This window comes from Aulonocara sp. 'chitande type north' Nkhata Bay, linkage group LG11, assembly GCF_057382095.1.
Source record: "Aulonocara sp. 'chitande type north' Nkhata Bay isolate Kocher_YH1m ecotype deep benthic linkage group LG11, A_spYH_male_GT1.1, whole genome shotgun sequence".
NCBI classification, from domain to species: Eukaryota; Metazoa; Chordata; class Actinopteri; order Cichliformes; family Cichlidae; genus Aulonocara; species Aulonocara sp. 'chitande type north' Nkhata Bay.
In genome coordinates, this window is record NC_141354.1 from 36,528,674 (window position 1) to 36,554,321 (window position 25,648).

The 25,648-nt window shown below is 39.4% G+C and overlaps 2 protein-coding genes across 2 annotated transcripts in view; both read left to right on the plus strand.

Annotated features, from left to right (window-relative positions):
* sv2a (synaptic vesicle glycoprotein 2A) overlaps window positions 1-12,878 on the plus strand; it is a 53,990-nt gene extending 41,112 nt beyond the window's left edge. Inside the window, exons 6-13 of the mRNA XM_086312407.1 lie at window positions 952-1,041; window positions 1,547-1,654; window positions 2,792-2,880; window positions 4,275-4,439; window positions 4,931-5,064; window positions 7,032-7,238; window positions 7,867-8,026; window positions 8,448-12,878. Coding sequence (XP_086168533.1) covers window positions 952-1,041; window positions 1,547-1,654; window positions 2,792-2,880; window positions 4,275-4,439; window positions 4,931-5,064; window positions 7,032-7,238; window positions 7,867-8,026; window positions 8,448-8,631 — 1,137 coding nt within the window. The 3' untranslated portion in view covers window positions 8,632-12,878. The remainder of the gene's footprint in view (window positions 1-951; window positions 1,042-1,546; window positions 1,655-2,791; window positions 2,881-4,274; window positions 4,440-4,930; window positions 5,065-7,031; window positions 7,239-7,866; window positions 8,027-8,447) is intronic.
* A 1,983-nt stretch (window positions 12,879-14,861) lies between these two features.
* Window positions 14,862-16,559, plus strand: bola1 (bolA family member 1). Its single transcript, XM_086312408.1, has 2 exons — window positions 14,862-14,951; window positions 15,633-16,559. Exon 2 carries the CDS (start codon window positions 15,654-15,656, stop codon window positions 16,104-16,106), a length of 453 nt encoding a protein of 150 aa, XP_086168534.1. The 5' UTR covers window positions 14,862-14,951; window positions 15,633-15,653; the 3' UTR covers window positions 16,107-16,559.
* Window positions 16,560-25,648: the final 9,089 nt, after the last annotated feature.

Sequence of the window (25,648 nt, forward strand, 5' to 3'; positions counted from 1 at the left end):
ATTACAGGCAGAGAAATAAATGCAGAGGCAGCAGACTGAGGTAAAATCCAAAGCAAAATGAAAAGGTCATAAAATACAAAACAAGACGCTGGGTGAGGAACATGAACTGACAACTGAAGACTCTGCACTATATATAACCTGCACATTCTTAATCATCCAGGTCATGGTATTCTGAAGGCTAGAAATAAAAGCAAGTGGATTTCTTTTTGATTCATGAAAATATTCAGTTTCTAATCCAAGAGGCCATCTATGTCCACTGTGAAAGATCATCACTGAACAGAGGTGGTGGCTCACGACACCAGCTATCAGCTGCCCATAACGCAGTCTCGAGATTCTTTGCGAGCCAATTGTGACCAGCGTAACTTTAATAGCTCAAAGGATGTTGAAGTATGGCTGTGTTTCAGAAAGTAGCCACACCCCTGGCTCGCGTGAATCTCAGAACCACCTCCAAGGGCACGAAGGTTACATCTTTATCTGTTTAAGAAAAACAAAAACGTAATTTATCTAAGTGTGCACATTGTTTAATAGTTGTATAAATATGGATTTATCTGAATGTGACTCTAAGTACTGCACAAGATTTCCTATATGCCCAGACCTAGTTTACAAACGGTAAATGAAAGATCTTGTCTTTATCTAGGATTTTAAGTACTGAAGAAACCAAAAAGACGTCCAGTTGCCTTCAGTTCAAATGGTTAGGAATAAACTAAGTTAAGATAACTTGAAAACGAGTGTCACATTAAAATTAAAAATCTATTCATAATAAAACAAACAATGAACTAAAAACAAACAAAACAAAAAACCCAAAACAAATAATCATCAATGATGGAAAGACAACAACACCAAATGAAAACTAATATAATAAATAAATAATAAAATATAAGCTGCGTTAATTTAACTGAAAATGGAAATGAAAGATCTGCTAAACATCTTTTTTTGTGCCCCTCCTAAAAGAATGGCAAACATGACGAGGCGTGGATGATTCTGAAGCAAGTTCACGACACCAACATGAGGGCCAAGGGTTACCCCGAGAGGGTCTTCTCTGTAAGTAACACTCAAGAATGTTAAGCTTCTTTCATGCTAACACTTTTGCATTAATGCAGAAAATAACATCATCATAATAGTTTGCAGTTTGTGGGCTTATAGAGTGCAGCAGGTTTAGAGCTCTGTGCTGCATATTTTTGCATATTAATGAGTTAAAACAGATGCTCTTTAAACTTCTGTAATCTCTTTATGCCTCAGGCTGTACAGTTCATATTAATAATTTAAATGAAAAATGGTGATTCAAAGATGTTTTATAATCTTTTCTTTGAGTAAAATTATTAAAACAACTTTCTGTTTTACAGATTGTGGTGTTACTGGTCAGCTGTTAGCCTCATAACATGGATACATTGTAATACTAACTGAACTTTAATGGAAAAATACATCATTTTATATGAAGTTGTGTGATTATTCTATGAAACTTTTTTAACAAAGAGATTTGTAAAGCACTCTCAAGAGGAGCACGATTAACAATCGTTAAACAGAACAATTAAATCATACCTCCCAGGTGACCACCATCAAAACAGTGAAGCAGATGGATGAGCTGGTAAACCTGGGCGATGGTGCTGCCTGGCACGAGAAATGGAGGATAAAGCTCACCACGCTCTTCCATCAGGTAAGAAAAAACCCTGATTATTCTTTTTTAAAATCAATTTCTTACTTGATACATATTTAAATGAAAAAGAACGAGAATGAAAAGGAGAAAGGATTCAAACTACTTGTGGCTCAGGAGGTTGTCCATTAATTAGAAGGTCTGTTTTGATCCGTGGCTACTCCAGAACCAGGTGTAATGGATAAAGTGCCTGAAATGAATAGAATAAATAACTGAATGTTTCTGTAAATGGTCTCATGTGGTTTGTAGTGTAAAGTGTTCTGAGCAGTCAACAACACTAGAAAAGCAAAACACAATTCATTAACCTTGTTGCTGCAAATGGACAAGAAAATGTGCACAGCAAATTTGTGATATCAGCGATACATTTACATACAGCTACTTTAACTTGAAAACAATCAGTGGATTTGAAAAATTTATACAGTCTTTTGATAACACTTTTTGTTGCTTTACTTAGTCCTACGTCTGTGGAAACATAGACTGTGTATTAACCTCCTAGGACCTGCCGTTCACATATGTGGACATCACATTTTTTACATTCATCGGGACCCAATATGTCCAAATATCAAAGAGAAATTAAAATGCATGCCGTGGAAGAGTTCGGGTCTTAGGAGGTTAAAGATGGATCTAGTCTCCCACTGGTTTGTGTTGTCCTGGTCTGGAGGCTCAAACGGAACATTTTTTGCCATCGTTGCTTTGATCTTTTAAAACTGGGACGACTGAAGGTTGTGTCTGAGAAGCCAAGAGCCACAGAATCAAATGGCAGCATCTTGTTTTCTGTGACGATCAGAACTCCACTGACAGGCTTTGAGTTGGCTTCACTTGTTAAAATGGACCTGGTCTTGAGCTGAAGGAATTGTAACTAAAAAGAAGGTATATTAAAAATCTCACCAAGGCTCTGTTTATCTTGTTAGATCTTATTGTGTGTTTAGTGATTCTGTGTGTTTGTGTTCTCCCTTTTCGGTCTTTGTTTACACTAAAACTGGAAAGGGATTCTGGGAGATGCTTTTTATTTCTCACAGTTGGTGAAAAGAACCCTGTTTTCAGAAATGTCTGAAGTCTATTGACTTTTTAGCTGAGTGTACTTTACATTTATTACTTTCTCTTTGCACATCTCTTGTGTCTGTCTGTGTGTTTCTTCAGGTTTGGAGTAATTTCCAGACCATTTTCTCTCCCGAGTACCGGCGCACCACCTACATGATGATGGCTGTGTGGTTCTCTATGTCCTTCAGGTAGGATCAGGTGTATTAACTAATGCAGGATTTTCTGTGTTGCATAGTGAAATCTGTTTATTTGTCTAAACTAAAAAGAGCAGATGGCTGTTGATCACAGCGGCTTTGTGTTTGTTTATCAGGAGTCAGTTGGCTGTTGGTGATTTAAATGTAAAGGCCAACATTATCTCCTGGTCTAGCTGGCCACGGCAGGTTCATAATTATAATAGTTGGTGAAAGCAGGAATTTATCAGTGAGTATAAAACAAAAAGGGGCTTGAAGCAGGATCTGCGAATGGATGCGATCACTTTCATGTCATTTAGTGTCAGCAGTGCTGCTGAATCACTCAAATGGCTCTTTTTGTAGCTGAGAATGAAAAAGCAGAATCAAATAGAGATTCACCCTGAACCCATGACCCCTCTCACAGGGTTATGCTGTTTTGTTGGCATGAGCACTACAAATCAATACGAACAAAGTCTTGGGCGATCACGTTTATTCTGTGATCATCATTTCTATCCTGATGGGATCTGTTCCAGGATGACAGCACTGCTTTCTGCAGGGTCCAAAGAGTTATTCATGGTGTCTCTCTCATGGCCATCTTGGTGTTCATCATGTTACTGTTGCTCCACAGTCATTGTTACATCTGAAGAATCATGCGGCTGTGATGCCATTGCAGCCTGGCCACTATACCAAAGCACAGCTTGCCCTATTTCACAAAAATATTCATGTATTAAATAATCTTTAACACATATCCTAAAAATGTGATTGTCCTCAGGCACCACTTACCACGTTGCGGAAGGTGCAATAAAATATTATGCCTTATTTAAAATAATGTGAATCATGTGCTGCAATCTTTATAATGATCCACAAAATAATGAATTGATGTGAATTTATTTTAATGTTCAAGGAAATGTAAGACAATAAATTTTCACCAGTGAACCTTTATTAAGCCTGGTAAACAGGTTCAGTTTGATACAGTAGTTTGCTAAAGCAAAACATAACATTACTTGGATTTATCTAACATTTATTTCAGTTAGTGCCAATATATTATGTATATAACTAATAACGAATATAAATCCATAAAGCCATAGTGCACTGAAATATTAATTTACTCAGTAACGCTTGTCTTCCAACATCCTTCTAGAAGCCAGTCACTAATCAAATTTCCCTGGACGTTATATTCTATTGTTCCTGTACACAACATTATGTTTAATTAAAGGCTTCATCGAAGGCTTAATTACCTCGAGCTCTCTCCAACAGAGCGCTGAACAAACGGCTTGCAAATTCATATTATGTAGATGGTAAAAAAGAAATGACACTTATGTATAACCATAAAGCGTCACTGGCTCTTTTTTCCCTTTTCTCTTAGAGGTAAATTGATCTTTTCTGTGAGAGAATTTTTCTTTGTCTTCCAGCTACTATGGTTTGACGGTGTGGTTCCCCGACATGATCAAATACCTGCAGAAGCAGGAGTACTCCTCGCGCACCAAGGTTTTTGTCAAGGAGAAGGTAGAACACGTCACCTTTAACTTCACCCTGGAAAACCAGGTTCACCGTCAAGGAGAGTACTTTAACGACAAGTGAGTTGTCTTTTACTCCTCATTAGTGTTTGCGTTTTGAATGACAGCGAATCCTTTGGAATTGGGCTTCATGTCAGTCAGATGCCTTTTGGTCCAACGCTTAATGAATGAATTCATTCAGACAGAACTAGCTTGTGGTGGACGGCAACAAATGAGATGCAAATATAAATGAGGCTCCGAAATGTTTTATTCTAAACACTGGTTTGATTGCATGAAAGCCCTGGGGACTTTTTCATGTTCAACTAGCCTGTCTTTGATGTTTCCTTTGACCTTGCCTTTTCAGCCTGAACTCTGCATGTGATTTCAGATGTTACAAATTTACAGCATTATGCTAATGCCATATCTGACACTCTTGTGATAAATCACTTGTTTCTCTGTCTCTTTGCATCTTCCTTTGTCTCTGTCTGCTCTCCACCTCCGTGCTGCACCTGTTCATTTTCTCCATGCCTCCATTCCTTAATTCCACTGTTCCTCCATGTGTTCGCTTGCAGGTTTATGAACCTGAAAATGAAGTCTATGGTTTTTGAGGATTCCCTCTTTGAGGAGTGTTACTTTGAGGACATCACCTCCACCAACACCTTCTTCAAGAACTGCACCTTCATTGCCACCCTTTTCTACAACACTGGTAGGGAACACACATACAAACACTCGCAGGTGTTTTATAATAGGAAAATATGGTCTTGTATAAGTAAAACCTTTAAATTAGAAGCTTTTATGTGTGTTTCAGCAGGCCCTGAAAAAATGCAGAATAAATTATATATGGACATTTATGGTAAAAATGTAATGTTGCTGTTGCTCTGTGCCCCTGTTCTTTCTTTGCTATTTATAGACCTTTCAGAGGTCTCTTTATAAATAACTTCCTTGCAAGTAGTTCTACTGGCTCAGTTTCACTCCTGTGTTTTCTGTTGAAAAGTGACAGTTTGTTGCTACTGTCTAGTAAATACATTGTTACCGGTGAGTTCTGTGCGCTCTGTGTGTTCTCTGAGCAGTTTGGCTGTTTGTCAGACTGCTAAATTGCTTCCTTATTCACCTTCACAGAATGACTGGATCTATACTGAACTGAGTATTCTGGAGCTGCAAAATCCCCTTACACACCGGGGGATTGTTATATTAATGTTATTCTTTCTTCACTGAAAAAGACAAATGATACCACATGTGGAAATCTATATCACACAGTTTCAGATTCAGCAGCTGTGTCCACACATGCAAACACCGCCCTGGTCTCGCTTTGTTGGTTATTTGCAGTCTTTACACAAGTCAAGCGATCACTCAGCTGTGCTATCACTGCTGGCCAGGAGTTCCTTGTTATAATGGAAATTAGAAACTTGTTTGCTTATTAAGGATTAAGGTCTCTTTGGGTTTTCTATGCAGAACTTGAGACTTTAGTGCTAGTTGCCATGGTGCACCTTATTTTTACACTGTAGAATGACGAGGAAATAACACATGAAAAATGCAGCTGGGCTGTACCTCATTTTAGTCTTTGAATGTACAGATCTACAGGTTTAAAAAAGGCTCAACTTTGCACACTTTCATTTTCTAAGGTCTGACATATCAGGAAATCTTTTTAGAATAATAATTGTAACATATGGCTGCATGTACCGTATCTGCGTGAGTCAATCTGAATGAAGCTTAGCATAAATATCGTCACATTTTCAGAGATGATTAACATCTTTATATTTTAAAAAACATCTAATACAATCCCAGTTCTTTTGCACCCAGGTGTTTCATATTCATCTTACATTCTCCATTTGCATTTGTGTCGCATGTCATGTTCAATGTACGTTGCCTATCATCAAAATTTGGATACGCAACAGAAGTTTGTTTGATTCACCTCTAAATACAGACTGAAGAATTGGAAAAGGCACCACAGGTCTGGTAATAAAAAAAATCATCTAATCCTGAGTAAAAATGTCATGAATGTTTAACTTTCACAGTGTTTGACTGTGCCCATAAAAATTAAGTGGGGTCGACATTAAATGGAGAAAAGTCCATAACAATCAGCTCTCAGTTTTCTTCTTTTAGGTTTATTTGGGCTCAGCGTCATGCTTCAGTATGGCTGCATGTGTCCAGCTCCAAGGTAGCAAAATACCCCCAGAATGTGGATTTGAGCTACTGTAGTTTAATTTTCTCTCTCCTTTTCATTTCCTCACATTCATCCTTCGGTTGCTTCCATTATTCTCCACTTGGCAGTGAATGATAGATGATTTTCTCTTCTGGGAAATATTTTGGAATTGCTGCTCATCCTATAGGTTCATTACTAGAGAGCTTAATTTTGACAGGACCTGCTCATTGTAATCTTGTGTTCTTTATTTCGTAAATTCAGCACCAAAGCAGCTTTTTTATGCTGCTTAGTGAATACAACTTGTGTGAATTTTCTGATCGACAGATTTTCTGTGACCCCTCTGTGGTCCAAGAGTAATATTTGATCTTGCAAATGTTGTCCTCTTAGTATCATTCACTGAGTGTTAATAAAGTGTCTTGCTTTGTCCACCTGACAGCAGTTTACTGACCAGTTCTTTGAACCTCTTACTCTTTCTGTCTCCTCTCCTGCTATCCTGAACATCGCTCCTTATCCCTTCTTTCTCCTCACAGATCTTTTCAAGTACAGGTTGATCAACTGTAAGCTCATCAACAGCACTTTCCTGCACAACAAAGAGGGCTGCCTGCTCAGTGACATAAGCGATGAAAATAATGCCTACATGGTCTACTTTGTCAGTTTCCTGGGTACCTTGGCTGTGTTGCCAGGCAACATCGTCTCTGCGCTGCTCATGGACAAGATCGGACGGTTGAGGATGCTTGGTATGGGCCATGTTACTCAGTGGTGCTTGAATCAGAAGTTAGGCCTGCTTTGATCCAATTCATTTTTAAATATAAATACAGCACATGTTTAAATATAACTCCCTCTGCACTGTAAATCACTTGTTTTAAAGAACTTTTATCAGCTGCTGCCTGAGGGCATGAAAAGACAACTTTCCTGTGGAAGATTACTTCTTTTGCCGTGTGGTGCTAAAAGAGCCAACAAGCAGCACTGTCCAGATTGTGAAAAAAGAAATCCACAAACCTTATTATGTGTAGTTTTCCTACATTAACCTGCTCATGATAAGATTTCTGGATGCCATCTAGTTCTGTTCAAGGGCAACTCATCCAAAAGCAATATAGATGGAACAATGGAACAATTTTGTTTGGTCTGGAAACGTATCCTATTGGTCAGAATGAGAAATTATAGCTATAGATTTAGATAAGAAAAAGAAAAATAGAGGGAGATAAAGAGAGATCATTTTATTTTATCTGTTTAATAAGTGTTCTGTGGAATAGAGATTTATGTGCAAAGGTGCAAAATGATTTGATCCTCAGTCATTTTCAGCTGAGTTATGCAGGAATCCCATCAGTTCTTCTGACATCATTCTTTCCCCCTCTTTATCCACAGCGGGCTCAAGCGTGATATCTTGCATCAGCTGTTTCTTCCTTTCTTTTGGCAACAGCGAATCAGCTATGATTGCCCTGCTCTGCCTGTTTGGAGGAATTAGCATCGCCTCCTGGAATTCCCTGGACGTGCTGACCGTCGAGCTCTATCCCTCTGACAAGAGGTAGGTAATCCAGGCAAGCCCAGAAATCTCCCTGACACCATAAAGGCTGTGACGTGTTAAGTTATGTCATAACAGATGCCCCTTTATGATTGGTTGGCTTGCAGGGATGGATGACATTGTGGGATTCTGGGTTTTCTTGATTCCAAATAATGGTTTTAAAAGGAGCTTCTCTGGGTTCCACTTTATATTTATAACTTGTAGTATAATATATATATATTGAAAGTAATATAAAGTAAGAGCACCTGTATTGTCAGACTCATCAAAGAGGAGCACTACCTTTAGTAGCGTGCCAAACGCTGTTGATTTTTAGGAGCTCTAGCACCACCCTGTGGTAACTCAAGCAACTGTTTTCTCTGCTGGTTTACTTTAAACATGCTCAGGCACCGAAGTGACTCTGTGCTTCTTATCTTTCTTTTCTCAGAACCACAGCATTTGGCTTCCTCAACGCCCTCTGTAAATTAGCGGCGGTGTTAGGCATAAGCATCTTCACTTCGTTCGTTGGCATAACCAAGGCTGTACCCATCCTGTTTGCCTCAGGTGCACTGGCAGCAGGCAGTTTTCTGGCCCTCAAACTACCTGAGACGCGGGGCCAGGTGCTGCAATAATGTGGCACCAACAACTTTCCAGAGGGCAGAAGAGTTTTTGCCACACTGTGAACGAATAGCTCAAGAGCCCTCCAAATCCTGCACTCTAACCTCTCCCCATCTACAAGAGTAAATTGTAATGCAGGTAAATATTAGTAATTATTTGATTGGTACAACTCCATTCCACAAAGAGCTGTAAAAAAGAAAAAGCTAAAGTAAAATCTGCTGCCTGTGCCTCATTGTTACTCTAAATTGGAAAAGATGAAAACACCAGAAACATAGTTAATGACATATTTAGTTATTAGAGTCTGTCTCCCACACTGTAAATACATTCCTCTGGGGTTGGAGGTCAGGGATGGGGACTCTTGATGATGAGCCATGCAAATAGACTCATAGAAATGACCACTAGCCATTGTTGCAGAATTCTCTGTAGTCACCTCCATTCTTCCGAGCAAATCCAACTCACCTTTCCAGTCTTGAGTGCTTTACCATTGTTGGACACTGACTCAAAAATGCAACATTTTCTGCCTTGATTTGAAGCATTTTTGACTTTGCGAGGTAAAACCAAGACACTCTTCTCTTGGCTTCCTCCTTAACAAAGATCTGTCGTCATTCTTTATCTCCTGAGGTCTTGTGTTGGTGTACAGACTAACTGCCATTTTTTTAGATAATAGAACATTCCAGGTTTGCTTTTGTTGCGATAAGGAGCTCCATTGAGCTCCTCTCTCCCTTTATTGCATTGCTATAGTGAAACACCGCTCACCTCCAAGCAGCCATAAGATCATACATACACATTTCCCACTCAAAGGGAAAACTGCATTCTACCATGAAACCCATTTAAATCACAAAGGTGAAGATATCTGTTGAAATGTACATGTAAAGCACAACCACTTGTCAGTGTGAGTGCCCCTAACATTTTCCTGACTTGAAGAAAATGTTTAGAATCTCACACTCAATCATCGTTTCCAGCCACTCTGTATATCCCTTTGTGAGAAATGCCTTTTTAGTACTCTTTCTCCCAGACTTACAGTATGTTTGTCTCTTGTATGCTTTGGATGGTGTTCTGCATGTCACAACGTATGTATGTAACGTTATGAAAACTGAGAGTACAACATGTAAGCAGCACATGTTGCATCTGCCCATCAATTACTCTGAATTAAGTTGTATTTTGATATTTTTTATCCATAAAAGACAGCACAGTGCTTTTATTCTGATGTAGGGATCCAATACTTCTGAACTGTTCTTAAAGCACATGCCACAGATTTAATCTGGTTATTACACATGAAAAAAAAGAAGAAGATAATAGAAAGTTTTTTAAATGTTACCCCACAAGCTAATGTTTTAGATGCAGCCATAGATTGTGTTAGATGTGTAAGCTGACCTAAATACCTTTATCTGTTTGAGCTGAATGTTTTCATTAATGTGAGTGTGCTTCTTGGTGCAATATTGAACCTCTGTGCAATATTGAATATTTTGTTTTTATTTATTTATTTTGTCTTCTACCATTTCACAAATGCAACTTTGATTTGTGGATGGATGTGGAGTAACCTATCTAATATACAGTAGATAACTAACAAGGCACGATAACATACAGTACTGGACATGATTAAAGGACAGTTCAAACCAAATCAGATTTGCATGTTTTTTTCACCCAAACTCCACAAACCTCGATTTGAATAATGTTACACATAAATAATTTTCTCTCCATTGTCTCCACCTCCCCACCAAAAGAAGTTTGCAGCGAGCTAACATGGCAGCAGTATTTATATCCTGTCACTCTGTCATTTGCACATCATGAGCTTCTCGTCATGTGTAGATGAAGAGCGATGCTGAGTAATACCACTGGCTGGTGTAGTTCAATAGAAAAACCAAACCAAACAAAAGAAACAGGAAAATATTGCAACATCTCATTTGTAAGCCTGTCGTGGACCACAGTCAGCAGCTTTAACCTGGACACGCCCAGGGTTCCAGCACAGTCCTCTGTAGGTTTGAGAGCCTACAGGTGTGAGGCAGAAACACTAACCACTGAGCCACTGTGCTGCCACCTGAAAATACTGAGTAGCTAGGTCATGATTTCTGTAAAGATGCTATTGTTGATTTTTGGGCACTTGGTGCACGCCAACGCAAGTGTCATCTGATTCTCTTAGATTCAGGAGAGGGAACGATGCTTTCCACAGCTTACACCGAAGCAAGGTGGAACAATAGCACTTTAAGTCAGAGAACAAAAAAACTGTCCCTTAATCTGTCTTTTGCTCTTGAAACAAGAAAAAATACAGTTCAACAGTTGGAGAGTAAATATTTGAGCTGTTGTAAAGTACTTCAGGCAAAGTAAAGGACATGTGATCGCACGAGAGTTATTCATCTTAATTGTTCTTATTTTGGGGCTTGTATGTTCTTTAGGCCTGTTACAGGATTTACTGCATTTCAAGGGGATTGTTATGCTGATGAGAGTGTGAATTTTGGACATTGTGTTTAAGTCTGCTGTATGGTTGAAAGGTATCCAGATATAACATGAAATTCATCATAGAGAACTCACTGCCAAGGGCTGACTGTCATAAATTCCACACATACAACAGCACAGAAAATATTGCCACATTCCCCTGATCCGCAAAATGATTATGATGTGTTCACATTTGCAATGTTTAAGAAAAACAATCATCGACATGCCAGATTAACAAGAATACAATCCTTTTCTCCAGACTGCCATTTTCTTAGGATAGCAGCCATACGTAGACTCGAGACAGTCGAAAACAACAGACAAACCATTGCACTAAATGAACACTGTCATAAAGGCACAGTGGAGAATCCCTCGATTCCTTCTCGACACATCTGGATGCGGCCTTGCTAGAAAGTGAAGTGAAAGACAAGGTTTAGCAAGAGCACAATGACCAAAATCTACCAAATGACAATTTTGTAATTGTGAACATGAGGTGCTCACGCAACCCCCCCCTCCACCAGGACAGTGACCTGCCCTTTATACATTTTCCCGTCTCACTCTGATCCAAATCTGACATCGGACCCCTCATCTATGAGTGTGCCATGAGACCACCTCTCATTAATTATTGCCAAATATTTCCTATGCCCTGAGTTTACATATGATACCATTAATTCTCTGTTATACATATGAAGATATGTAAATAAAAATAACTAATGTAACTAATAAGATAAGCCTTTCAAACCAATGTTGCAGTCAGTCTTTGCCACCCGTCACATGAAACAAGAACATCTGGACTTTTCATCTTTTCACGACTCTTAACAAATCTGACTTTAAGGGTTCAGATGTTCTTGTTGGAAATCTGCAACAAATAACATCTTTAGAAGCCCAAACGGCCAGCGAGCCTGAAAATAAAATTAGCCAGATCCTCCCTTAAGAGCACACTGATACACAAACGCACATTCACAGCATAAATATAAATGCCAAGCGTTAGCAGTTCAATTCTCTGTATATCGTCCTGTATCACCCATGAAATTAAGAGCAAGGATGTCAAGATAATCGTTGTATTTGTTTAGCATGGTACACTGTCAAGACGCTAACATGTCTCGGTGACTCGGTTCACGTCAAGATTGTCTCTTGTAGATACATATCCTAGCTTATGTTACAGGGTTTTTTCTATAATTAACGTGTGGCCTGAGCAACAGTCAATTGTGAGTGCAAAAAGTTATCAAAGCAATAAGTGTTTGGATATTTGTCTTTTATTCTCTCCTTTGAAGTTATTGGGAATCGGAGCACATTAGCTATACGCTGGCCTTGTCCACGGAAATGCTGGTTGTTGGCTCAATAATGACACAGAAATAAACAGCTGACATTTGTGTGTACTCTCTGAAGCTACCCTAAGTCTTGACGCCTTTGTCAATAAAATTGCATTGCCATTAATTAAATGTAAGGAAGAATTTATCACCCTTGTCACTGTACTGTGCTGTAGAAACTGTAGTTGATTGTAAGTTTAGAAACTGTGGTATCATAAATATTAAAAAACAAAAAGCTGTAAAAAAAAAAAAAAGCAGTGTAAATGAACAATACTGTATGTTGTCTTTGATTTTATGTATTTTGTAAATGAGAATGAAACACAAGTAAATACATCAATGTTAAATACCAGTTATAAATCATAATTAGAGTAAATATGGCGGCATCATTTCTGTTTAAAGGTGTGTGAGATTTTTTTTTCTTATATTTTCTCATTGTTGATTTTTGGGTTTACATTTTTCTGTGACCCTTTGGAATCACAATGGATAACAAAGAATCATGATGAATAAACAAATTAAAAGAATTATTTTGTTTTTTATATTACCATTAAGTATAATGGGATATTCACTCGCCCTAGGTACTATTGTTCATCCACTCATTGCCACAAATATCTAATAGACCAATCAGATGGCAGCGACTGAAAGTATGTAGACAAGATTACCTGCTGAATTTCAGGCTGAACATCAGAATGGGGAAGAAAGGTAAGTGACACTTACTTAATACAGCTGTTGGTTGTCAGACAGGCTGTCTGAGTGTCTCAGAAACTGATTGTCTACTGGGATTTTCCCCGTCACAGCCATCTCTAGGATTTACAGACAAAGGTCAAAAGAAGAGAAAAATACCCAGTGAGCAGCAGTTCTTTGGTCAGACAGGAATGGTCGGAATGCTGTGAGGTGATAAGAAGGGCAGAATAACTCAGATTACTACTTGTTAAAAGCAAACTATGCAGAAGAGCATCTCTAAACACACAATACATTGTACCTGGAAGCAGATGTGCTACAGCAGCAGCAGAAGACGACACTGGGTTTCATTCCTGCTAAACCAGCTAAGACCAGGAACCTGAGACTATGTTGAAAAAACAAACAAAAAAACCTCAAAAACATTGCTTGGTCTGATGAGCCTCAGTTTCTTCTGCAACATTTCGGATGGCATTATGGACTGATGATTTCACCTTATATTTCCTCCAGCGTGTGTCAGAATTTAGAGTAAACAATATAAAAGCATTGATTCACCCTGTTCCATGTGGTAGGACAGGAGATTCAAATCATGGATGAAGAGAGTGACAACTCTGCAGCAACTGTGTGATACTGTCAGGTCAATATACATCTGAATCTTGGAGGAATGTTTCCACACATTGTTGAACCTGTGCCACAAAGAATTAAGGCAGTTCTGATGACAAAACAGGGTGGAAATCTGCATTAGCAAGGGTGTACTCAGTCAGATGCACTGCCTGAAACAGGAAAACATAATGCAGGGTGATGTGTTATTTGAGGGAAAGAGTATTCCAGAAGATATTCTCTTATTGGGTGTTTTGATGAAGGTAATGGACAACATGGTTGGTTACACTGGTTGCTTAAGCAACCCTACACATTTACTTAGGTTTAGATGATTCACATAATCATCATAATCCTTGAACCACCTGGTGTCCAATGCATGTGCAAACATACTAGTTTGATTTCTTGTATGTTTGTTTATATGTTTGCCAGCATACAAGAAATCCAAAGACGAAGAATACAGCCAGAAACGGCTTTTCCTGCACAAGAAGACTTATTTATCCAAGATAGGCTAAGACTTTGTTAATATGGGCTTCGGGGTGGGTTCATCTTACTGGCAAAATCCTGATAATAAGTGTGAGTGAGACGACTCAGAGAGACTCAATCGTGAAAATGACTCTCCTCAGAGTGCTTTTTAAAAATGCCTGGCAGCTGGAGCCCTGATGCTACTCTTCACACCATGCTTAACCTGGACAAATTTGATTACAGAAACTTATGGAACGTCTACATGACTGTGGGCTGTTTAATAAACTATAAATATAAATGCATTAAAAATGGAGTGGGTGTGCAAACAATAAATGGCAACAATATACTAGCGATGCATCCAGTATGCTCAAACTCAAGAAGAAGCAGAACAAATGAAATTGGAAATAAAGGTAATAATACCATTCAAAGAAGAAGAAAACGGCGACAATGTAACAGCAGAGGGGGGCGAAGCGGGAGATGATACACCCTTATTCAGTATACAGAAAAATATTGGTAAAAGCTTATTTATTTTAGAAATATGAAATCAATGGTAGGCAGAAGGTAATTTTAGTTATTTTATTGAAAAGTCTTATCAATTATGGAATGACAACATTTTTCTTTTTAAGAGAGACAGACTTTTTAAGAGAGTCTAGAGATGAAATATAAAATGAAGTAGTTTGCTGTGTGTAGAAAACCTTCGTGAAACAGGAACTTCCCATTTCCTGCCGCAGATTTGCATTTGGGGGTGTTGTGTATTTACTCCAGCCCAGCAGGTGGCAGTAACACGCTGGTTGTCAACATCCAAAGCCAAGTAGAACAACGAGACAGCAGCAGCACTGAGCATACTTTGCTGGAAGGTTAGTAGCCAAATTTACTTTGGTTAATTATTATCTTGTCAATTATTATAGTTATAATATTAAAGACAGAGTGTGCGTGTCTTGTGTGAAAATGTTCGGTGTAAACACAGCTTCCTTCTCTCAGTTTTTACTATGAAAGCTGGAAATCTCAAGCTAGCAAGCAACGACTTCATGCCACCAAGCAAACAGTTACACAACCGTCCTTTCGGTCGGTGTACCTTTGTAAAAGGGACAATGGGAGAGCTGTGAGGTCTTTATTAAGTTGCCAGGGTAATGCAGTCTGTAAAAATTAAATGCGCATGTGTCATTTTAATCCATGCATGAATGACTGACTGCATGAAGTCGGTTTTGGCGCTGAAGCTGCTCTCACGGCAGCACAGTGGCTAAATAAGAGCCTCCTCACCAAGCTAACAGATATTTTCCTGTTATATGGTGAATCAAAAGCATCCTAACCCAGACATGATAAAGACACAATACCCTAATTCTTTTTCAGAGATAATTTGTGCCTCAACAGAAGAAGATATCTGTTTATTGCTTTTATCATGTAATGGGCATCGACTAAAACTGCTTTTTCACCCCAGCTGAAGCCCTGAACATGTCTTTACTTGATTCTCCAGATGTTGTCCTGAACACAAGTATGTCACATTACCTTACATGTCACATGTTTTTATGCCTTCCTAGTTGGTCAACTGCTACAGCTTGATGCTTCCCAGCGTCCTCCGCTGTGCTCGGCCCGTATCCTCCCATCCTGCTTTAACCCGTCCCTTTGCCCACTTCAGACCACATATGGACCCAGACCCCAGCCGGCCCGTTCAAAGGGCTATCACAACCAAACTGACCGACGCGCTGAAGCCAGACCACTTAGAAGTCCAAAATGAAAGCCACATGCACGCTGTGCCCTCCGGTTCGGAATCCCATTTCCGTGTCCTTGTTGTCAGCTCCAAATTTGAGGGCCTGCCGCTGATTCAGCGTCACCGTCTGGTTAACGAAGCTTTGAAGGAGGAGTTAAGTAGCTGTGTTCATGCACTGGCGATCCAAGCAAAGACTCCTGAGCAGTGGCAAAGTAACCCTACCGTGGCTAAGAGTCCGCCCTGCATGGGAGGTTCGAAAGGTGATCACACAGTGGAGGAGAAGTTAAAGGCTGGGCGAGAATGAAGTGTTGGACTGTGAAGTAGTTTCACTGTGCTGAGGGACTGAAATGTGAAGACTACAGGAAAATACTTGACAAGTATAAAGAGCAGCATTTCCTCTTTTATTTGGAGATCATTTTGTTGTGGTCTTATTTCTAAATCTTTTTTTTAATTCATTAATAATGCAAAATTTGGTTTGAATGGTTCTGTTGTTATAAAACTGCATATAAATTATATGATTTTAGATGGTCACAGGTGTTTTTATCATCCAGGTGCTGCATGAATACAATACAGGGATGCACTCTTCTTCTTTAAGCTACTGTATGGTTTTATTTTTGTTTGATTTGTGCTCATAGCATTTAGTGATTTTCCTGAAATCTAAATTTCAGGAAAGCCCCTATTTGCCTGTATACTTGCATTTACTTAGTCACCTCTTAGAATAAAGCAATGCTTGCATTGCTGTGAGTGGCAATAAAAAGTTCCATTTGTGAGACTTGATAATTAAAAGTTTGAATGAAGTTATTCGAGTAGGTATTGGGTATTGAGTATTGGGGATAATACGTGAGTGCAGTTTAGTGTTTCTTACTATTAAGTCTGAAGAAACAGGTCTTCTGTGTTTGCTCAACCATTAAGTTACAGTTTTCCACAGTGGTATACTACAAAGTGGGTACAAAAAGGCAGATTTTCTTTGTGTTGGAAGGCTCAACATCTGAAACCCCAGTAAGAGATGGGGTGAAGTCAGGGTTGTCTGTGCACCTTCAAGCAAACGGTAGATATATCAGGTGCTTCTTAGCAGCAGTTCTGGCAGGATGAACTGTGAAGAGTTTGGGGCTTTACTCTGCTCAGATTCAGCAAAATGCTGCAAAACCAGTTGGATAGAGCTTCACCGTGCAACTGTATAATGAAGCGAACTGCAAAAGCAAATCAAGAATTACTTAAAGCAAAGATGGGATCTCTGCCCACCAGAACATGTTTTCAGTTATTAAATGCAAAACTGAATGCAGGAAGGTTGTTCGTCCAAGTATTAAATGCAACCAAGTGTTTCAAATATATGTTCATTTTAGCCTCTGAAAATGGGGCCTGTGTGTAAAACTGTCTGCAATTCTAAAGTAGTTAGTTCAATACTTTTGTTAAAGCGCTTTAATTAAACCTGAAAGTCTGCAGTTCAGTTACAGAAGAAAAAAAGTTATTGTCTAAATGCTGTGGACATAAAACGAACTCATGATATGCTGCTGGTGTTCAGGGAGATGACGGCAGTGTTGCAGTTTCAACACTAGAGGGCAGTATGTGTGAACAAATCGGATTATTTGAATGGCTAAATCAAAAAACAAAACAAAAACGTTGACCTAGTGTTGGATATCAGTTATTGTGCTGCTTTTTAATTTTCTCCTTATGATTATGCATGTAGTGATATTAAAAACACAAACTGGTATAATGCTCAAATCCCAGGACTAAGCTAAGAGAAGCTTATCAACAAAATACACTTTAAGACAAAAATGTGTTTATTTAAATAGAAGTATTTTATTGCTAATTTGTAAATTAGATGTATTTTGAATTATAATTCATGTATTTTTGTTCTCAGAGTTTCACATTGAACTTTTACACAAAAAGTACAAAATGGAGTTTCTGCTTGTTCTCAGGATGATGCATACTTTACAGTCAGTTTGCGTGCGCTGTATGTGGGTGGGCGTCTATTTTTGAGTCGTGTCACTGTAAAGGTCAGCCTGTCCTGTCCTCAACCCTGATGATGGCCAAAAATCACCTCTCACGCCTGCGAAGGAGATAAGACAAGAAAAATAACTGGAGGGAGTCTGACTCAACATAAGGTTTCATTCAACTGAAAGATTCATTTGAGTTTTGTTCAGATTACGTGTAGGACAAAAGCAGCAATGCCAAGCAGATATCACCGAGCCAAAGCAAGCGTTAAACCCTGTGCTGCAAAACTGTTCAAAGTTATTGTTAGCTCAAGACAAGTTGCTGAACTCAGGCCTTTGGTGGAATGTGATGTCACCTCAAGGTAATGCGTGTCATCTTCTACAATCATCCCCTGCCTGGAATTGACAGCCTGTCAGGCCGCACAAAAGGCTTCGGTGAGGAAGGTGAACAACTGGTGTCACTGGTTTGGAAAAAGGAAAAACAGAAACAACCACTTTATGACCCCTGCTTGCCCATTAGAGTCAGACCTAAGGGTGCAAGAAATGAAGCTGGGGCTGTGAGAGAAAGCCGTACGTTGGGCTGCAAGGCCCCGGGACCTGCAGACTGTCTCTGCTGACGTGATTTATTGGTCACAATTCCAGGTGCTGTTATGGATGGAGAGGGAAAAGACATCAAGGATGATGAGGTGGAGTGCAGGGACTTGTTTTGCACTTAAAAGGTTGGACTGTTTTACATGCGCTTCTAGTACATCACCTATTCAGCCGTGGCAGTTATACGGGAAAATAATAGGGTTGCTCGGTCACTGTTTTGGCCAGAGGTGCAGTTCTAAGTGTATCCAGAGATCAGTAATTTAGCTTTCACTGAAATGACTGTTCATTAAATAATTGGGTCAACTAGCTCAGCTAGGAAAATAAAATTTAAGAGTTGCCTGTAGCAGTACAATTAGCGTCCAGTCAGATGGAGACTCCACTCATGGTTGTTTGGAAGGTGACAGTTCAGTGAGAGTGAGCGTTCATTACTTCAGTTTAAAAAGTTTTTTCTTTTTACATGTTCTTATTTTTGTTTGTTTTTTCTTTCTTACTGTATTTAATCTTTACAGTCAGCTTGGCACATTTGGTCTAAAGACTTATTAGGATAGTCTAGTATTTTTCCCACATTTTTAAAAATGCTGAAGTAGAGACATCAAAAGAAAGAGACATGTAACTCAAAGGATCCTGTAACTTCCAACTGAGAAATGTCTTTTTTTCTTTTGATCCAAATAAAACAATTAAAACAGTTTTTATTTTTAGCCAGTTATTCCACAACTGTTCTTTTTATGTCCTTTTCGCCTTTAAAATTAAAGTTAATTATTAAATGCTTCAAAATAAGTAATAAGAGATGTTTCAGGGTGGCTGCTGAGTGGCTAGAGTTTATGAAAGGGCTTGATTGATGTTTGGATGTGCCAAGTTAATGTAAAGACATACTTTTATGAGCAGTGTTTTATTCTATTAGTTATAAAACGCCAGTTAAACACCAACTTCGCTAAATATATGCAAGGTGTATTTTATGTATTAATTTCTGCAGGTACTCGTCTATCAGAAATTCACTGTAAAGCTATGGTTTTTATGATGTAACTGACTATAGTTTACCATAAGGAATTTCTGTTATTGTTGAAAATGGGGTTCATTCTTCCCTTGTATCAGCTCATTCTCACACAGAACTACTGTTCACTAGATGTATACCATGCCTCTTCCATCATCTCCAGACTCCAGCAGTGATGGATCTGTCTCCGGTCTCAGATCTGGCCTGCATGGCCTGGGGGGTGCACCAGGTCAGTGGGAACCCACCTTGGCAGTTCTGTTTCTGCGTCAGAGGCCTGGGACAGATGGTGCCAGCCTGGGCTGGGACCCCGGGCAGGGCAGGGTTCCCGCGATGAACAGTCCCTGATTTACGCTGCGGCTCCGGACCGAGGGCCGGAGTGCAGGGGGCTCCCTTTGCGCAGCTGACCCTGGCTGGCCGCAGGGTCATCCATCGGTAGGGACAGAGAGGGGGGAGGTGGGGTGGGTACGACAAATGGGTGTCTGAGAAAGGGTGGTTTGTCTGTCTCGAGGGACTGGCGTCTTCTTTTGGCCCCCTGGGCAGCTGCAGGATCTGTGCAGCATGTGTGGAGGAAGAGTCGCCTGTTAAACACATTTCATTTAAACCCCTCTAAGAACAACACTCATTACATTTACTGCCTTTAATGCCAAACCTGGTGTACTGCACAGTACCAATAGCTCAACAAAAGCACCCAGTTTGGTCCTTTAGTCTTTGGTGTTAATTGGAACAATTCTATATCACAGACTCAATATTAGCAAAAAGGTCTCAAAATGATCAGTCCTACTTACAATTTAATAATTACCGAATTACTTTGAGGGGGTAGGGACAAATAAGTAAATACTTCAGCCTACTCCTTTTCAAACAAATAATGGAATGATATTTTGTAATGATTGTGAAGGCACATGTTTGAAATGTTTGAAATAAAAATGAACTGAACTGAACTGAACTGAACTGAACTTTTATGAGCTCCCGCGCTCCTCTGCTGGTGATTAATCTTTAGCTTGTTTCATGTTGTAAAAAAGAAAAAAAAGAGTTGAACTAAAGGTGATGGTAATAGGCTATTAAGGCTTTTTAATTGGAAAGCCCCCACCCTCACCAACTCTCTCACACCACACCGCTGACTAATGAAATCAGTGAATAGCTGCCTTGAAAGGAAAGGACAAAAGCAGAGATAGGGAGAAGACAATATCCTTGTGTGGGAGAATTAGTTACACTCGGTAGTCTAAGTATTCAAAGCGCAGAAAAAAAAAGATTTGGGGGGTGGAGGAGGATTAAGAGAAAAGTCTACACAGGTGGGTTGCTGGGAGGGAGGAGGGGTCACATGACAGCACATTACCTCGTTTGATAAACAACAGCCGGGGCCCACAGGAAGGAGGAAGGGAGTTATTTTATAGGCGGAATTAACTGCTTCACCACATCAGGTATTCATTATGGTAAATCTCCCAGGTGTGCTGTACATGCAAGTAAAAGCAAACAACTTAGGAGGTTGGACTAGATGCAAAACAACTTGTGCTGATAGGTACAAGGTTTGCTGAATGAACTGATACCTAATCACAGCTGAAGTGTTAAATGTGATTTCGAGAAACAACCCGCTCCCCCCCCCATCCTTTTATTGTACAAGCACTCACTGCCATTTGTGCACCTTCATTATTGCCAAATGTTTAAGACTGTGCCAAAAGTTACATGTAATTTACTAGATGAATGAGATAAAGTCATTAAAGCGCTCATGTACATAAGCAAAACCACATTTTATGTTACAATAGAGAGAAGTGTTACTAGTTGGCTACAGATGGCAATTATTTATATTAGATAACTAAAAATATTAGTTATCTAATATAAATAAGTATAAAATAATCCAATCAAAAAAGAATAAATAACTGAAAGTAACAGATGAAATTTAGTTTCCTGAAGAAAATTTTCAGTGTAAAATAATCTTTAGTGTCTCAGGAAATAGGTTGGTGATTGTAACTCTTAAACTTAATAATGAGAAGAAATTAAACTTTTATTTATATTTTAGAACGTCACCTCATAGATGCTCATTCCACTTTCATGAGTTAAAAGTCCCAGTTTTCAATGATTTTCGATAATTGCTATTTAATCACAGACTGTATATAAGAGATGCATGTAGCAATTGTGACATTACCCATGGATTAACAATGTCCTGTCTTGCATTTGAGAGCTGAGCGGTTTTCCGTTGCTTTGCTGGTGGCTTGGAAACTACAGATGTGAATCTGACTGAGAAACTGAGCACACTGCACACTCTTCACTTCACAAGATAACCCACCCTAAATTAAAGCCTGTTTAATACTCTTTTTTACTTTAATGGGAGCAGTAATGTACAAAATAAACATTATGTGGTCTATTCAGTACGACTTCAAAATAATGATTGAGACCATAAACTCATCAGAAAAATGTTTACTGAAGTCATAGAAGGAAGGATGTACTACCAACAAAGTTCAACAAAGCAGACTCTCCTTTAGTCTATCGTGGTTGACAAAACCTAAAACCCAAGTCACAAGTTTCATGTTGGTGGTTATTGACTTTGTCTTTGAACCCAGGCTTTCTATTTCAGGCTGTGTGCGCGTTCACATAAAAAGGGGCGTGTGTGAGTTTTGCCTACTCTGATCAGTGACATTATCTGCAATTATGATGAAATATACGAAGACCACAGAGAATGTAACAATAAAATGCAACACTGTTGCAAATATGAGAAGAGATCAACGAAGCAGAAAATTACTAATCTGGTGTTTTAGCGCACAGAACGGTAAAAAACCTCCAAACACTTTAATTGCAGTTAACTATTTTAACATTGAGTGTGCTCTAAGTGGTGACAGCTGCTCGTTACAACTCTGAAACTTTAAACTGGTTACATTTAAATATTAAAGGTTATTGTTTCACAACCTAATAAGGGAAACATGGAAATTGCTTTGTAACTTTACATTTATTTAAAAAAGGAAATCAATAAAAAACACTTAATTTGTGACATTTGTGAGGTATGGCTCAACTTGAACATATAAAACATTTTCCCCCAGCAGGAGGTTGTATATGTACATATTGGGAAAAAAAATGAAGTCATGGTTGACCCGGCTGATTTTAAAACAAAACTGAACATAATCCGCTCCTGTTTATTAAAAAAAAGTTACCATGGAGACTAACTTGTCTCACAAACCCATTAATGTTGCTAACTGAGAAGAATGTAGGTTTAAAGCGCCTTAAGATTAAATAACATTTATATAAAGTCTTTGGTTGAACTCATTTCAAAAATCACGCTTTTCCATGAATTAAAAGGTTCATCTCCAAAAGTTGAATTCGTTCATTTGGACGTAACGTTTTGTGGGAGAAATGTTTCGTCACTCATCCAAATGACTTCTTCAGTCTCAGCTGACTGCAGGTTTCCCCAATCTTATAAACAGTGGGCTGGTTTCAGTCATTATGCAAATGTACTGTTTATAAGATTGGGGAAACCTGCAGTCAGCTGAGACTGAAGAAGTCACTTGGATGAGTGACGAAACGTTTCTCCCACAAAACGCTACGACCAGATGAACGGATTCAACTTTTGGAGATTTACTTTCCTGGATGATTGAGAATGCATTAAAAGGTTCGTCATTCATCTGGGCTTGACTAACAAAATGTGTGACAAATCAGCTGACAGCTATGGTGAAGAGAAAAGCGAGAGAAGAAGAGAAAGAAAGTAACATCTTTATCTTCACTGACGTGTAACACCCTTTTTCCTTACTCTGTTTTTAGTTCCCAGTGTAGAGCTCAGTCAATCACATGATCACAGCAGTAAGTCACGGGAGTTTTTCCTGGGGGTGTTAAAGCATGGGGCTGGTTAGGCTAGTTTTTGGGCCAGAGTGCACAGGCCAATGCCTTAGCCCTAAGCCTTGTGCACTCAGTAACTGACACGCATGCAGCTCCCCTTCCCTCCCCTCCAGGGCACTAACCAGAGGAGTGTGCATGTCAAGACAGATGGGTCACAGATAAGACTCTTTCAAGGCCTTCTCTTGCGACTCACTCATTACCCTCTCCCAGCTCTCCCTCAACCTTTTTGCTCGACATCTGTGATCTTCCTACTCCTGCTCACAGACTTCAAACCTGTGTCTCATTCCTGTTGCACCTCACTTGCTGTCAATCACATCATTCTCAGTGCAAGTCATGACCCAGTTTGCACACTTGGGCTAGCTGCTCCTTGCCTTAAGTGGCATTCTCCTCATAAACTTATTTTGACCTCTCTTTATCAGCTTTCATTCAGCATTTTAAAGAGTGCTCCTTAATGCTGAGCTGAACATGCTCCGTGTTCCCTCTTCACTCAGCCTCTCTGGGGTTCCCAGGTATTCATGACTGAACCCTGACACAAGACTTTCTTTGCCTCTATTTCCCACCCCATTTTTTAGCACTATGTCTCAAGGAGGGTTGCATTCACTTAACCCCCTGGAGTACTCTACACTCTATATGATCATGTTTATATCTCATGCACAGCCTGAAGCTATTATCATATTATCATATCATATCACCATATTATATTATCACCTCTCCCTTTGGGTATTACTCGGTGCTTATGTTTTTAGTCAAGAGGTTGTAAGTTATTCAAACACCAGTGTTTAGAATATTTTGTGGGATTTGAGTGACAGCCGGTGTGTAAGAACGTTCAGCTGACCAACAAAGCTCATGATATTCACACAGCTGCTTTTATATTTGCTGCAGAAAGACACATAAACCTGTGCTCATAAAGCTCCACTCCAATAAGTTTATCATCATAAAATCAGAGTGAGAGTTAACAGACACTGGTCACATTTATGGCTCAGCTCCAAATATCATAAACGGAACTGATCAGCATCGAGTTTTCTCTTGTGGTCATTGGTGTCACTCTGCACCTGCTGCACATTAGTTTTCGATGATGGACGTATGCATTAGCAGTGTTAGGAGTATGTAGGGATGTCTGTTGGACAGTCAGTCTAATGCTTTGGTTGACAATATCTGTAAGTACTGACTGAGTGGTTGGCACAGTGGTAGCTGTGTAGTTTTCCTCCACAATCCAAAGACATGGACGTTAGCTTAGTTCAGAGGTGGGCAATTCCAGGCCCCGAGGGCCGGTGTCCTGCAGGTTTTAGATCTCACCTTGGGTCAACACACCTGAATCACATGATTAGTTCGTTACCAGGCCTCTGGAGAACTTCAGGACATGTTGAGGAGCTAATTTAGCCATTTAAATCAGCTGTGTTGGTTTAAGGACACATCTAAAACCTGCAGTTGCCTGGAGTTGCCCACCCCTGGCTTAGTTGGTCACTGTAAATTAATTCAATGTGATTCAATTGTATTTATAAAATGCCAAATCAAAGCAACAGTCACCTCAAGGCACTTTATATACAGAGAAGCCCCAACAGTCCGATTAGATTTGATTCTGGATTTAACTGTGAGAAAATGAAGAGAAACCAATATGAGAGAAATATGCGGATTACTGGCACGGAAGTTGCCTCGAATGCTTGTCTGTCTCTGTGTTGTTTGCCTGTGATGGGTTGGTGACCTGTCCATTATCAGCTGTGTTAGAGACCCTGGCCTTGTGACCCTTGTTGGATAAGTTTTAGAACAATAGATAACTGACTCTTGGATGCCACAACAGAGTGCTACAGAGGTAGTGCAACCTATGTTAACATCACTCTGGTTCACTCAACAAAAAGCCAGTTTTCTCACATAATAAGCTCTTTTTGAGCGTGCCTTGCAGGTAAAAGTCTGTGTGGACAGTGAAAGAAGAAACCCATTTGCTGAAATCCAATCTCGGCTCCATCAGCTACAGTCTGAGTAAGATTCATAAATAATAGCCAGCAGGCGGAGCAGGACGTCTTAAACCTGATATCCACAATTTGGATATCCCAGATAAACCAGCAGGTGCTTATTGTTTTGGCCAGTACTATCATGATTAAATGTTCATTTTTACAGGGGTTCTCACTCTGGCCTTGGGAGGGGGACACATGCACATGCAATGCAGACTTTATCATTAGACAGACAGAGTTGTGTATCAGAGCAAGAGTTTTGGACTCAACATTAAATGATCTTTAACTGGAATCTTCACTGTATAAAATCATGTAATGTAAAATGACACACATTTGAGAATAGCCAAAGTAACTGTTAAGTAAATAGATAGTGGGTCTAATGTTTCCTGCCTGCCTTCTGCACACTCTACCCAGACAGCGCAGTTGTCAAGGCTCAGATCTAGACTCAGACACAAGACACTGAAATAAAAGTTTAACAGATTTATTGCAGGCATGGAGAATAAACAGGTATTGCAAGGCAGTAATTTTGGAGCAGATGGTCAACTGAAACACTCTCAGTTTA